At 37.7% G+C, this 15,694-nt stretch overlaps 1 protein-coding gene across 7 annotated transcripts in view; it reads right to left on the bottom strand.

The window, feature by feature from the left end:
• Window positions 1-14,020, bottom strand: part of CEP70 (centrosomal protein 70) — a 38,425-nt gene extending 24,405 nt beyond the window's left edge. For 4 of the 7 annotated variants that reach the window (XM_036746901.1, XM_036746905.1, XM_036746903.1 and 1 more), the window contains exons 1-6: window positions 13,863-13,982; window positions 6,278-6,392; window positions 5,710-5,817; window positions 4,212-4,311; window positions 3,794-3,917; window positions 3,273-3,453 (exon numbers count right to left, since the gene is read on the bottom strand). In XM_036746901.1, coding sequence (XP_036602796.1) covers window positions 3,273-3,453; window positions 3,794-3,917; window positions 4,212-4,311; window positions 5,710-5,817; window positions 6,278-6,340 — 576 coding nt within the window. In that variant the 5' untranslated portion in view covers window positions 6,341-6,392; window positions 13,863-13,982. Of the gene's footprint in view, window positions 1-3,272; window positions 3,454-3,793; window positions 3,918-4,211; window positions 4,312-5,709; window positions 5,818-6,277; window positions 6,393-13,862 lie in introns of those variants that run through there. The other 3 variants (XM_036746902.1, XM_036746906.1, XM_036746907.1) reach the window with 3 other exon arrangements.
• Window positions 14,021-15,694: the final 1,674 nt, after the last annotated feature.

Genomic DNA, 15,694 nt, shown 5'->3' with positions numbered 1-15,694 from the left:
AAGCTTGGGAGTGCATATATCTTTTCTGGGACCCACTTTGGCATTTATTTCATTTTCTAAGAAAAGAAAACCCTAATTTCCCACTTTAGGCAGGGGTGGGATGGACTGGGAATCTACCAGTATGAAAATGTGTTTTGTATGACTATGCATATTAGAGGGATTTGGTTTTATTTTTTTCATTTTGGGGGGTTTTTTCCACTGGCAAGGGAGGTAGGAGGGAGAGAAAATATATGCTTGTTAATTGGCTAAATAAAAGTTAGTGTGCTGTTAACCACAAAGGTCTATTTCATGTACCAACATCCTTAATTGCTACAAACTTTAGATTTTTGCCATGAAAAAAGCTCTTAAAAAGACAAGTATGGAAAGTTGGCCTTGGAGCCAGGAAGGTGTGGGATAAAATCTACCCTGACATGTACTGGCTGTATGACCCTGAAACAAATCATTTAATTTCTCAATGATCTAGGACAGGGCTGTCCAACCTTAGGTTTTTATTGAAACAATAAACAATATATTTTGCCATTTTAGTGAGAGTTCTGTTTACTAAAGCACTTATGTAAATTTCTATGCTTGTAGGCAGGCCGCGTAAATCACACTGTGGCCCTGCGGCCTCATGGGACCCGAAGGCTGCATTTTGGACAGCCCTGATCTAGGAAATCCTCCAAAATTTCAAGTTGCAGAGAAGGTACAGATATTCATCAGTGGAGGGAAAGTTTTCATCTAGAAGTTCTCTATATTAAAGAAATCACAGATTCAGTCCCTATACTAACACATGTAATCAATCTTTCGTAAAGATGCCTCAAGTCTCCTTCTCACTCTACTCCCCTCAAATAATATAAGTTCTCATTCAATCTATTAAGACCTTATTAAGCACCTACTATATGGTAGACAATAGACATGTAAAGACAAAAAGCAAAGCCCTCAAGGAGCTTACACTAACCAGGGAGACAATATTTAAAGGTACATAAAAAATTCATACAAAGCAGATGTAAAGTGATCTTGGAGTAGAGGATACTAGCAGCCAGAGGGACCAGGAAAGGTTTTGTGCATAAGATGGCACTTCGTGAAGGAAGCCAAAGATTCCAAGATCCGTTCAGGAAAAGAAGAAAAGCAAAGCCTTTCGCAGAACCTCCAACCTCCAAATTACCTGTAGATCTCTGACCTCTTAGACTAGGACCAAAGGACCACTCAAAAACAGGAAACAGGATACAATAAGGCAGAGAATAACTTGGTTCTAGAGCCCAGAGATCACCTTCAGCACTATATAACTACTGGTATTTTTGAGGATTCCCTCTAATTTCCCAAACCCTGGACACTGCCTGCCTAATGCTTCCAGCCTTATCTACTCTTCTGATACATGAACCTTGGCTTCCGTGACTCGAGGTATATTCTAGATTTCCCCGGTCTCATGACTGCTTAAGCCCCATCACTAGCTGAAGCAGCAAGGCACTCTGAGAGACAAGATGCAGAATGTGCCAGGCAAGTCTAACCACTACCTCTACCCCTATCACCACCTCTCCTCAGACTCTAATAGAGATAGCCCACAACCCAGAATCCAAGGGCTGTGGGAACAAGTGCTTCTCACACCACAGCATTACTTTTGGCCCAGGCCTACAGCTACCGCTGAAGGGGAAAGTGCCTATAAAGGGGCCCACCTTCTACAATACCACCAACATCAACTGCAGACCCACTGCCTCCGGACAGGCAGGTAAGATCCATTAGATCTACAATCCTGCTTCTAATCCAGCCAAGGAACTAGCATTCCAGGAAGCAATGCCCCCCTCCCCTCCCCTTCCACCCAGTTCCTTCCCCACTCCAATTCCAGGAAGCAAGTTGCAGTCACAGCTACTGAAGACCCAGAAAAGCAAGTTCTTAACACCAAAGTTCTTGGCATTGTCAAACGGTCCAACATCAGAAATTGATGTCATTTCATCAATGAAAATCACATTTAATATGAATTACCATTTGCTTTGCAATATACACTAAGGACCATGGGACCTTTCCTTCTAACTTGCAGCTGAAACCTGCTATATGTGTTATTAGAATGTGAGCTCCTTAAGACCAGAGAATGTATTCCTTTCTGATTTGTATCCTTATATGCTCTGCCCATAGTAAGCACTTAATAAATGCTTTTTCATTCATCATTATTAAGTCCTTGAAGACACAAATGCAGCATGTTTATGCGAGCATTTTAAGTGGTTAACATAAGACCATTATTTTCAACCAAGTAACATTTTATTCCTTCAGGCTCATAAGAACTCAGATCACAGTGACAAACTACTCCTTGCCTGGAATGTTTTCCCTCCAAACCTCTGTCTCAATGGGAAGGCAAGGATAGATATGCAAGGGATTGGGAAAAAAAAAGGAAATGAGTCATTGAGGAGTCTCTTTTTTTTAACAGAGAGGAAAATATAGAAAGAAGGTAGACAAAGAGGCCAGCTTTGAAAGCTAGAAGTTGACTTTCATTTCATTCTTAAAAAGAAAAGCAATCTGTACATTTTCAAGACCTACAGTTTCATGCGTATCCCACTACCTTCAGAATCAAATATAAAATTCTCTGTCTAGCATTTGAAGCCTTTCTCAACCTTGCCCCTTCCTACCTTTCCAGGCTTCTTACACTTTACTACCCACCTTCCACCTACTCTACCTTGCTGTTCCTCTCCAGATACTCCATCTTCCAATTGTGCATTTCCTCTGCCTGTCCCCCCTGCTTGGAATGCTCTCCTTCCTAATAACCACCACTAGGCTTGCCTCCTTCCCTTCAAAACTCAACTCAAATCCCATGTGGCATAAGGGGCCTTTCTCATCCCCTCCTCTCCACTTCCAGCTAATGCCTTCCCTTCTAAGATTACTCTCCATTTATATTGGATATACCTGGCATGTGCATAGATCTTTGCACATTCCCTCTCCCATCTGAATATGAGCTCCTAAAGGCCAGGAACCATGTTTCTGCCTTTCTTTGTATATCTAGAACCTAGCACAACACCTTGTACACAGTAAGCACTTAATAAATGCTTGTTTGACAAACTGACCAGCCTAGCACAGTACCTAGCACAGTATAAGCATTCAATAAATTCTTGTTGAATTAAATGGTATTTATTTTTTATTTTTATCATATTAAACACTAAAGATGAATAAGGACTTTTTACCGGTCAATTTTCTTTAAACAGTTTAAGTCCTTATTGACATTACTATAAATTATAACAAAATAACTTTAGCATATTTATAAATCACTTTCCATTTGAAATCTTATAGAACATATGTAACACTCATACTTGTGCAGCTTTTTGATCTTCTTGAAATTCTTTCACTTGATTCTGTTGCTGGGAAACCATGACTACAGATTCTTCTTCAAGTTCAATGATTTTGGATTTCACACTATCCACAATTTGTTCCAAGTCGTCAGCTCGTTTTTCTTCCTGCAAAGTTCGGGTTTGTTCTTGCTGCAGTTCATCTCTGATTTAATAAACACACAATTCGTTCTCTTGGTTATAACGTCAATCCATGTCAAAGACACAACGCGAATTTTCTCAATTTTAGATTCAATAGTTTTTCCAAACTTCTAAGCCACTCTTAACATTTTGCCTTACATCAAGAAGCTAACGATGGTAGAAAAGGTTTCCTTTAATATGCAAATATTTTAAGCCCATAGAAGAGGCCTGATCTGTCAAAACCATAAAAGATAAGATTGAGTATTTTATTTTCTTAAAGTATACTTATAAAAATATCTATTTATAGTCATAAAAATTCAGAGCAATTCAAAGCAGAATTTTTTTCCCTTAAAAAAAAATCTTACCTAAGCTGTTGATTTGCTTCGATGAGCTGATGGATCATATTCTGATTCCTTGCACTGTCATCCACCAACCTTTTTAAAGTCTGTCTAATCCTCTGTGATGACTGTTTGTCAAAAATGATTAGATCTGGAATCAGACAAATTAAAATACAGTGCCAAAACTTTGCCCAAAATGGAAGGAATTTAATTTGGAAAAAAAAAATCAAATATAGATAGATATGTATAGGATATGTATAATGTTATTACTTATAGTATCATGTATTATATATGTTGTATATCTTATTGTATACCACATCTCATACGGTTGTATGTTACTGTATTTTATATTTAATAATATATTTTTATTTAATATATATAATTTGGAAAATTAAAACTAACTTTTATCTAAACTTCGGAAACAAAGAGAGTAAGGTTTGATTACCGCCTAGGTTTTTTCCATGTGTCCTTTTGACAAGAAACACTGGTTTTAAGCCATTCTTCGTTAATAGTGCATTTATGCTTTCCCATTCCACTTCTTCTTGCTACAATCATAGAGAAAGAGAAAAAAATTGCTGACAACTCTAAAGTAAAATTCACATACTGTATTAGACTATAAATATGCTTTCTGCCTTTAGGGTATGGAAATTTTTGCTCTAAGCTTTGAAGGGAGAGAATTAATAAGCAAGCTAAGTAATAACTTTTAAAAGAGGATCAAAAACTCAGTGCTTCTGTCAAGATTTTTAAAATTCTTTACACTGAATCTAAATTCCAGAGTGAGCTAATTTTATCTCTAAACAACAAACACAAAGTCATGGAAGTTCATCTTCTCTTTAAAATAATGTTCGATGTCATAAAGATTACATTGTTTTCTTTACAGGTAGAGGGAAAATAATTAACATGAAAATGGGACTGTGAAACACCTAAAACACACACACACACACACACACACACACACACACACACACCCCTTTCAATTCAATAGGCACTGTAGCTATTAAAAGAACAAAACAAACCTATCAGCTGAATCCCCAAAGTTAGCACTAGATTAAAATGAAGGCCAAAAGCAAGAATTATCAATTATATGTTTTAATAATCTAGAAAAAGGCAGGTACCACTATATGACACTTTACTTAAAGGCATCAGTCTCCTCATCTGTCAGATGAAGAGATGGATTAAGTACGAAGTACTCTTCAAACTCTAAATTTTATGATTCTATAATGCTATTTATTAGTGGCACTTTGTTATTTCTGCATTCACTATCTCCTTTTCTCATTGTTTTCTTTGACATCTCTATGTTTTGTTGTTTTCTATCCCTCCTTCTACCTTTCCTTCTTTATTCTGCAGGCCTGGGACCTGAGCCCATAAGCACTACATAGCTTCACTGAGATGATACTGACTTATAATTCAAGAACCAAATTTTGGGGAGCAACAGTTCATGACTCATTAAATTTAAGTCTCCTTCTCAATTGTAATATTTATTTTGGATGCCCAACAAATAATAATAGTATATTTATTTGCTTCAATGATACTATATCTACAGAAAAATGGAATCTCCTTGAGGGCAAGAACTATTTTGATTTTGTCATTGTATTCCCAGAGGCTAGCACAGTACCTTGCAAGTAGGCACTTAATGAATACTTGCTGAAATGTTTCACTGAGAACAAAAAAAAGTTTTTAAAAAATAGTCTATATAAGGAACCTATATAAAAATAACTTCAAAATTATGTAGCCTGAATTCAGGAAAGAGCCAAACAATGGAAAAGCATCTTTTACTCATACAAATATAGCACATACAGCCTGGATTCAAGAAAGAGCCAAATAATGGAGGTGTATCCTTTATTCATGCAAATATAGTAAAAATGTCAATACTTCCCAAACCAACTTACAGATGTTTGAAAGTAAAAATCTTACAGTTTCCTAAAATAGCTACAGAAAAATACCTGACTTCCTGTCATAAGTAAGTCTAATAATTCAATTGATGTAGGAGATGTCAGTGGAATGACCGACTCTGTGTGATCAGATGAAGTAGGCAAAAAATCTTGATTGACCTGCATAAGAAAATACCCACATAGAAGTTTAAAGTCAGTTATGTTCTGAAGATCTTATTCTTCCCAGCCAAGAGTAGAATATTCTCTCCTGGCTCCATAATCTGCAAGATTAAGCCTATCCTAAATTCTTCTCTTTACATTAATTAGGTAAGTCATTTAACACATGTCTGCTTCCTCATCTGCAAAATGGGGATTAATAATAGCACCCATCTCCCAGAACTGAAGTGGGTATAAATGAGATAATATTTGTGAAGTGTTTTGCAAACTTTAAATAGTGTTATATAAATGTTAGATATTATCCTAAATAAACCACTAATCTGCCTTCAGAAATATTTTTGCATTTTGCTAAAAAAAAAAAAATTAACCCAATTATATACAAATAAATTGCAAAATAATTAAAACATGTATAACTAGCCTAGCACACGTTGAAAACAGCTTCATAAACTATTTAAAAAAATACCTGACTGGAAGTCATATTCCAATCTAGTAATTCATTAGCATCCTGGTTCAGATTTGATGCCATTTTCCACACAGCCAAATGGAGCAAACGTTATCAGTGAAGAACTCTAACAGACCTGTATAACAGAAAGTAGGATTTTACATCTGTTATTCTGAGGAGACATTTGCTCTAGCTATCCAACACTTATCAGTGATTGGATAGAGCATAATATGTTAGATGGTGGAGAAGACACAATGTAAAGGTTACTATCTAGCAGAGTCCAGTAAAACTCTAGTGATATAACAAGCGTATCTTGGAGAATCACAATAATTCTCACAAAGCATGCCACAGATTTACCTTCAAAGATGAAAGGAAGGAAATTTTTAGGTTAGTATGAAGACTGTTTAACTTTTGTCTCTGTCTTTGTATCTCATGTATAAGTGATTAATAAATGCTTTTTTAAAGCTTTTTAAAACCTGAGTTAAAATCTGTGCTCAGATACTTGACACTTACTAGCTATGTGACTTTGGGCAAGTCATTCAGCCCCCACTGCCTCACCTCCCCCCCCCCCAAAAAAAGAGATCGTGGGGGAGTCTTTGCTGGCACTGGGTACAGCTGGTGCTGATTGGCAACTCTACTACCCATATGAAATTCCGGGGTCACAGTTCCAGAGTACAGAGGAGCACTTCTGAACAGTCACAAAGGAGTAGGGGTCCCCATGTTAAAAAGAAAATACTTCAAACAGCCAGAGAGAAACAACTCAAATATTGTGGAGACATAGAAAGGATGACACAATATTCAGCAGCTTCCATGAAAAAGGAGCAAAGGGCTTATAATACAAAATTCTGGAAGGCAAAGGAGCTAAGATTACGACCAAAAATAACCTACCCAGCAAAACTGAGTACAATCCTTCAAGGAAAAAAAATTGACATTTAATGAAATAGAGGGTTTTTCAAACATTCCTGATGGAAAGACCAGAGCCAAATAGAAAATACAACATTCACACATAAGACTCAAGAGAAGCATAAAAAGGGAAAACACAAAAAAGTAATTATAACGGTCTCAATAAAGTTAAAGTGTTTACATTCCTATATGAGAAGATGATACATGTAGCTCCTAAGAATTTTGTCATTATTAGGGCAGTTAAAAGGAGTTTACACAGACAGGGCATGGATGTGAATTAATTATATTGGAATAATCTCCACAAAAAAAAAGAAGGAAAAAGAGGGATGCACTGGGAGAAATAGTAAGGGAGAGGTAGAATAGGGAAAATTTTCTCACCTAAGAGAGGCATCCAAGGAAGAACTTTTACATTGGAAGTGAAAATGACTGGGGGAGAAAGGGGAAAGGAGAGTGGCATCAGAACTGTTTCAAAGAGTGAAGAATATGTATATATACACACTCAGTTGTGTATAGAAATTTAACTTACTCAATAGGAAAATAGGAGGGCAAGGGGATAAGAGAAAGGGGAGGGAGAATTATAAAAAGGAGGGCAAATTAAGGAAGGCACTGACTAGAAACAAAACATACTTCTGAAGAGAGACAAGATAAAATAAGAAAAAGAAACAGAAGAAAATGGGAGAGGGAAAGACACAACAATCCTAATTGTGAATGTGAATGGAATGAGCTGACCCATCAAGTAGAAGCAGATTGCAGAATGGATTAGAAACTAGAATCAAAAAATATTGTTTTCAAGGGACACACCAGAAACAGAAAGACACACAGAGTCAAAATAAAGGGCTGGAGCAGAATCAAACATTCTTCGGCTTAACTAAAAATAAGCAGAAGCAGCATTCATGATCTCACACTAAAAGCAAAAATAAACCTAATTAAACGGAACAATCACGGAAACTACATTTTACTTAAAGGTACCATAGACAATGAAGTGACATCAAAAAATTTTACAGCAAGTTTCTCTGATAGAGGCCTCATGTCTCAAATATACTGAGTATAGAGTATAAATTTATAAAAATAAGAGCCACTCCCCAATTGATAAATGATCAAAGGATAAAAACAGGCAGTTTTCAGAAGAAGAAATCAAGGCTACCTATAATCATATGAAAAAATGCTCTAAATTACTATTGATTAGTAAAAGGCAAATTAAAACAACTCTGAGATACCACTCCACACCTATCAGAAATGACAAATGCTGGAGGGAATGAGGGAAAGATAGGTACACGAAAGAACTGTTGGTGGAGCAGTGAACTGATCTAACCATTCTGCAGAACAATTTGGAGCTAGGTCCAAAGGACTATAAAACTATACATACTCTTTGACCCAGAAATACCACTAGTAGGTCTGTATCCCAAAGAGATCAAAGAAAAAGGAAGAGGATTTACACGTACAAAATATTTATAGCAGCTCTTTTTGTGGTGGCAAAGAACTAGAAATCAAGGGGATGCTCATCAATTGGAGAACAGCTGAACAAGTTGTGGCATATGACTATGATGGAGTACTACTGTGCTATAAGAAATGATGAGGGGGGTGGTTTCAGAAAAACATGGCTAGACTTATATGAACTGATGCAAAGTGAAATGAAAAGACTTGGGAGATCATTGTGCACAGTAACAGCAAAATTGTAATGATCAACCATGAAAGACTTGGCTAAGCTGTTCAATACAATAATCCAAGCCAATTCTAAAGGTCTCAGGACAAAAAAATGTTATCCACCTCCAGAGAGAGAAGTGATGAACTTTGAGTGCAACCTGAAGTACAATTTTCTCTCCATTTTTCTTGCTTTTTAAAAAATATATAGGTAATACAGAAATGTTTTTGCATGATTTCACATGTAGAATTGATATCACATTGCTTGCCTTCTCAATGAGTGGGGAAGGATATGGAAGGGAAGGGCAGAATTTAGAACTCAAAATTCAAAAAGAAAAGAATGTTTAAAATAAATATATAATAATTTTTCTAAAAAAATGAAAGGGGAAAAAAGAAAGAACTATTCTCCCCATTCCCTTGGGCTTCTTCCTCCCACTCCATAACGATAAGCATACATTGCCACAAGTTTAATTCTCACTTCTATGCCAATAATTCACAACTATCATAAAAATTTTAAAGAAAATTAAATCTATTAATAATTATATTTAGAAAATATTATTATATACTATATAATAGGATAATATTTATTTAATATATTAAATGTTAACTCATTCTATATTAGTGGATAACTTCCTGATTAGACATAACTGATAGGTAAACTCCCCACATTACCTTACACACGGCAGAAGTTCAATAAATACTTGCTTAACCGACTTTTATGTATAAGGATGTGTCAGTTTCTCTGGAGTTCTTTTTGTTGATGACATAAGTATCATCAATCAATGTGAGATATTTCAAAACAAGGATTTTCTCTTCTATGAAAAGTTTCAGGCACCAGGAATTTAAGGTCACCTTATTATATACAGTCAGGTCACTGTAAAATATTTTTACCCAAAATCCATTTAATCAATCAACAAACATTTGTTAAGCATAAACTAGGTTCCAGACACTGTGCTAGTACTGGAGATACATGTACAAAGAATTCCTACTCCTAAAGAGCTTACGTTCTATGAAGGGAAACAATATACACAAATATTTATATAAGTATATACAAAATAAGTACAAGGCAGTTAGAGAGGGAAGGAACTAATAGTTGGGGTCAGGGAGGGAGGAATGGATGAGCTACATATTAAAAGGAGAGATTCTTTGAGGCATAAGTAAAAAGGTAGTACAATAGACACATGGGAACTGCCAGTGTAGAAATTCAGTCATTTCAGTCATGCCTGACTTTCCATGACATCATTTGGGTTTTTCTTGGCAAAGATACTGAAGTGGTTTGTCATTTACCTCCCCAGCATATTTTACAGATGAGGAAACTGAGGCAAACAGTTAAGTGACTTGCCCAGGGTCACACATCTAGTTAACTATCTGAGGCAAGACATAACCTCACATCTTCCTGACTCCAGGCCCAGCTCTCTATCCATTGAGCCACCTAGCTGCCCCCAGTATTGAAATATGGAACAGTAAATTGAGCGGAACTGTCTACTAATGATCAAAATTAGCCCTGGAAAGGAAATATAATGCACTTCCCTCCCATCACTGCAGAAGAAAAGAATTATGGGTGTAGAATGCTGAATATACTGTCAGTTGCAGATGATGCTAGCTGGTTTTACTGAACTATTTTTTTCCTTTTAAATCTTGGTTATAAGGGAAATCTTGCTGAGTTGGGGGAGAGAAAAGTATTTAGAAATGAATGTGATATAAAAACAAAAGGCAAAAAAAAAGTCCAATTACCTAATATTCAAACTTATCTTACAGTTTTAGAATTATCTTCTAGTTCATTCATTCACTCAACTAACTTTGGTTGTTTCCTCTATGTATATCTCATCTCCCTAAATAGCTTAAAATTTTCATCTTCTGGTCTTTTTGTCTGTTTGTTATTTTCCCCCCTTGTGCTGGAGACAAAGTAAGGACTTAATAAATGTCTCTTGAATGAATGAATGGGTGATATCCATTTTTAAGCCATTCAGTTATAAACAAAAGACAAAGGAAAAGAAAAAATCCAGATTAAATCCCAAGACACAAAAAGCCTTTCAGACTTAACTTTAAATTTCACAGATTTTGTGACATACACCAGGGTTACTGAATGTTAAGTTAACACTAACAAATTTTCATTATCAATTACAAAAAGGGCACAAATGAATTACTATCAATGGATAAACAGCAGAATTATACATACAGAAAACTTACTAATACTACAACAATACATTGCTGCAGTCTATGACTTTTATTGTAGGCCTTCAATAATTACCACCACAAAGAATCAGTCATCTATCCATCATGCTGCGCATACCTCAGTCTTGGCAGATACTTACTGCAACTTGTACTTGGTGGTTAAAAACTGCTATTTAATGAATGACTGTCTAAAAAGGCCTAGTCCTTAAAAGAAAAAAACAAACTATTTTAAATTTTACTTCCCTCCCCATCTTAGAATGCTTCTGTGCTATTCCTAGGACTAGGGGAAACCATGTGCTTATACTCTTGCCAATAAACTGAACCTGATATAATTACTAGCACACTACCACTCCCTACCATATGGCTTTTTGTTCATTCTCTCCCATCTTTCCTTTCCTTTGACTTGTTTTCCATTTCCCCTGCCATTCTGGCACACTTTGCTGCAACTACTGGGTGCAGAATCTGTTTGTCCATTCTGTTCTGACAGAAAAATGTATTCTTATACAATGTTCTGAAATGGAATACTCCTTCCCAACAGACAAATCATCACAAAATACAGAGTAGAATCACCTTTGGTAGGTTGCCAAATACAGAAAGTCACATCTTCCCTATTCGGCTTCTTTCTATAATCTTTAATGACTGACCAACTATCAAAATGTGTACCAAGCTCTCCTCAGGAATCTGATTGCATTCTGAGATACAGTCAAACTCGTACATAGTGGCATTTCACCAATAAACTTTCTTGCTTCCTTATCCTCATTTAGACTATTATGCATGGCTGGAATGTTCTCTCTCCTCACCTGCACCTCTTAGAACTCTCTTCAGGGCTCACCATGTTCTTCAAGAGGTCTTTCCTTCTCCCCTTTCTCCCCCCGCCCTTATTAGTGCCTCCCAAAAAAATCAATGTGTACTTATTGTAATATATCCTATGTATCCTCTATTTACTTCTCTGTGAATGTGTTATAACCTCTGTCAACTGTAAGGTCCCTGGGGGCTGAGACTACTTCATTTTGCTATTTGCATACTCAGCACATAGCAGGGGTTGGCACAATGGAAACACTTAATAAATGTTTGCTTATTCTGCCCACAAGTCCCTTTCCATGCTTAAGGCCTGTCAGTGATTCACAATGGTACCACATGCACTTTTACTAACTCCCTCAAATAGGTGTTGTGAAAATCAAATGAGATGACAATTGTAAGTGTTTTGTAAACTCTAAAGCACTAAAACAATGTAAAATTGTTTATTCTGACCTGAGTAAGTTCATCATGTATTCTAGTCGTGGGAGGAAGAATCAGGTTTTCACATGGCTTTAAATTTTCAAGAAACGACACTATGATGAGATTTGGACCAATTTTCGCAATTTGGACTGATTTGTAATCCAGCAGAATAAAAATTACACAACATCATAACAGCAAACTGTCCACTAAAGTCATACTCTGAAGCCTGCCTCATCTTGGTAGTGGGTTTGGTGGGCTCTTAATGGCAAACTTCTGCAGGTCCTACCAATTTGATTTAACATATAGTATAGAGGACCCACTTTGTGTATCCAAGACCCTCTTTTGGCTCCAATCTGTTTCAGGCTATACATCCCCCAGGTTCTCATTTTACTCTTTCCATCTCCAAGCTTTGCTAATGACTGGAATGGACTGCCTCTTCCCTCCCCAGCCTCATCTCATTAAATCTCTTCAATTCCTTCAGGATTCAATTCATGTTCTACTTCTCTGCATAAGGCCCTCCCTAACACAATACAAGTGACAAAAGCACTTTTCCTACACCTGCGTTCTCTCACAAATCCAGAATATCGTGATTACTTGCATGCTTGTCCTTCCTCACTACCCTCTAATCTCCACTAGACTTAAAAAAAAAAAAACTCTTGGAATATAGAGACTGTGTAATTGTATATGAGTACATGACCCAAAAAAACACTATGCCTTGCAGCTAACAGAGATCTAACTTTTTTGGGGGGATGCGGGATGAGGCTATGTTTGGGAACACTGACAATATGGAAATTTGTTTTCCTTGACCACGTGCATTTGTTAGAAGAGTTTGTTTTTTTTCTTTTTTCATTAGGGGAGGTAGGGACGTAATTGTAAATTCTAAAAATAAAATGTTTGTTGAATTACAAGGTAATGAAAATACAAGTAGATGTTGTAAATTTTAAAGCACTCTACAGGGTGTCCCAAATATAGAGTTAGATATATGATAGACAGATGGATAGATAGATAGCTAAATGGATAGACAGATGATAGAGAGATGGATGGATAGATGATAGATGGATAGACAGAGATGGATAGATAGATAATACAGATGGACAGATAGACTGACATATGGAGAGATGGACAGATCGATAGATAGACGGATGGATGGATGGACGGATGTAGATACAACTGCACTTAAGGACTTTTGAGACACACTCTCTAAGTGTAGGCTATTCTTATTCTGCCCGGCGACGGACTATACAAACCCCGCTTCACCTAAAAGCCAGCCTCTCTTGGGGTAGCGAGCACAGCCCTTGAACAGAAGAACAGTCACCAAAAGGCAGAATTGTTCAGACACTGAAACGCAAGGAGGGAGCTACAATGTGTGCGTGGGCGAGGCAAACACCTAGGTCCTGGATAAATATTTCGAAATATCAAGTCATAATTTTTAATGCCCAAAAGGGAGACAAGAAATGCTCCGCTTGTCTCAGGCAGGACTAGAGGACCAACAGACAAAGAATGTCCCCCACGGGCCGCCTGCCCAGCGACGGCATCACAAAAGAGCAGAAAAACAACCCGGACGGACAGCGTCCGGTCGAAGCGCTCCAAGGTCTGCAAAGCGCTTCCTTTCCTCATCTACCTCGCCAGGAGGGGCCTAAAAGTCCCTTTCCATCCCGGCCTCTCACACCAGAAGAAGAGGCGGCCTCTCAACCCCCGACTCTGAGGTGAGTCCCAGGCTTTTTGACTCCCAGACACCCCCGTCTTTCACCTCTTCCGCGGAAAAGAAAGCCCCCAGCGCGGCGGGGGACCGCCCTTGACCCCGGCTGGTTCTCACCGCGGACGGTTTGGCGCACAGCAGCCCGGGAGACGGCGGTAACGGAGCAAGGCCCAGGGAATCGATCAAGAGCGAATAGATGGGCTCCCGCCGCCTAAATCCATCGGTGCGTTCTGGTGCGATTTCTCTGCAAGTCTGTCTGGTCCTGGGACGTCTTCTGTGCTCAGACCGCAATCTCTAGAAGAGACGAGGTGAGGAGACCGCGGAGAGCCCAGTCCTGTTGTCTCTTTTCTCTCCTTCCTTCTCAAAAATGATTCATCCCGTCGCCTTTTACACTCACTTCCCCCCAGCAATACCACCACCGCTTCCTAAATCTTTACCTTGCTTGCATTTTCAGGGACCTTTGCGTGTTAGCCTGAGTTTGGAATCAGGTCCTCAAGTTTCCTGGCTTTGCTCCCTTACTCTGTGTCACCTTAAGCAAGTCCTTTATTTTTATGGTCCTCAGTTTCCTCCTTCGTAAAACGGGGGAAAGGGAGGGAGGGTTGGAATAGATAACATCTAAGTCTCCTAAATCTTCTCTCTTTGGGAATGGGGGAAGGCGTCTCTTTCTTGCTTGCTACACACAGCAAACAAGAGTGGCCGGAGTTTTCTGTCACTCAAGTAGTTTCAAGACTAAAATGTTAGAAGTCAATAGCACAGAGGCAGCAAGTAAAGGCCAGCTATGTATGCACGTATGTTCAGTCGTTTCAGCTGTGTCTGACTCTTCGTGACACCATTTGGGGTTTTCTTGGCAAAGATACTGGAGTGGTTTGCCATTTCTTTCTCCAGCTAATTTTTTACAGACAAAGAATGAGGCCAGCTAGAATGAAATAATAATAACTCAATTTTAGAGCACTTTACATTTTACAAATTGCTTTCCATACAACAGTCCTCAGATTAAGGAAGTTCAAGTATTTTCTCCATTTTACGGATGGGGAAACTGAAGCCCGGATAATTTAAGTAATTTTTTTTTCACTGTCATAGAGACCCCACTAATGCTGTGTAGTAAATCAGGACCTGAATTCAGGACTTTTGATACGAACATTCTTTACAAAAGGAAATGAGCATTCATGGTACAGTAGGAATGTCAACAAAGGATTTAGTATTGTGATCCCTCTGTTCTCCCCCACCTCCCAATTTTTGTTACATCCTTGAGGACTGTCAAAGATTCAAAAATATTTGCAAGGTCCCTACAGTGGAAGGATCATCAGAAAAGGGTATGTGTGTTTATCTAAGAAAACAATGTGTGGTGTAGAAAGTGTGAGGAGAAATCTTTCAAGTCTCCTGAATTTTGAAAGAGATAAGAGTAAGTTCTTTGTACTAGTAGAGATAGAAATCACAGTGACAGAGCCTCTGTGGAGAAGACTGTCTCATGACAATTGCTTGAGAGATCCTTTTGGGCACTAACTAGGAGAATCTGTGAGACAAAATATGAAAGCAGCTGCCTGAAAAATTCCTTTGGGCATTATCTATTTGGATAATACCTAGTAGGAACACTGAAGCAGATTAAAGATTGTGCTGAAACAAAAGATCCTTACACATCAAAATATTCATGGCAGCACTTTTTGTAGTATCAAAAAACTGGAAAAAAAAAGTATATGCTCATCGTTTGGGGAATGACTAAATAAATCGTGGTACATTATTATAATAAGATATTACTGTACTGTAAGAAACAATGTGATGAATTCAGAGAAGCATGGAAAGAC

Source organism: Trichosurus vulpecula, chromosome 2, assembly GCF_011100635.1.
Source record: "Trichosurus vulpecula isolate mTriVul1 chromosome 2, mTriVul1.pri, whole genome shotgun sequence".
Lineage (NCBI taxonomy): Eukaryota > Metazoa > Chordata > Mammalia > Diprotodontia > Phalangeridae > Trichosurus > Trichosurus vulpecula.
Note: the sequence above shows the minus strand (reverse complement) of the source record. Positions and strands in the feature narration are given on the sequence as shown.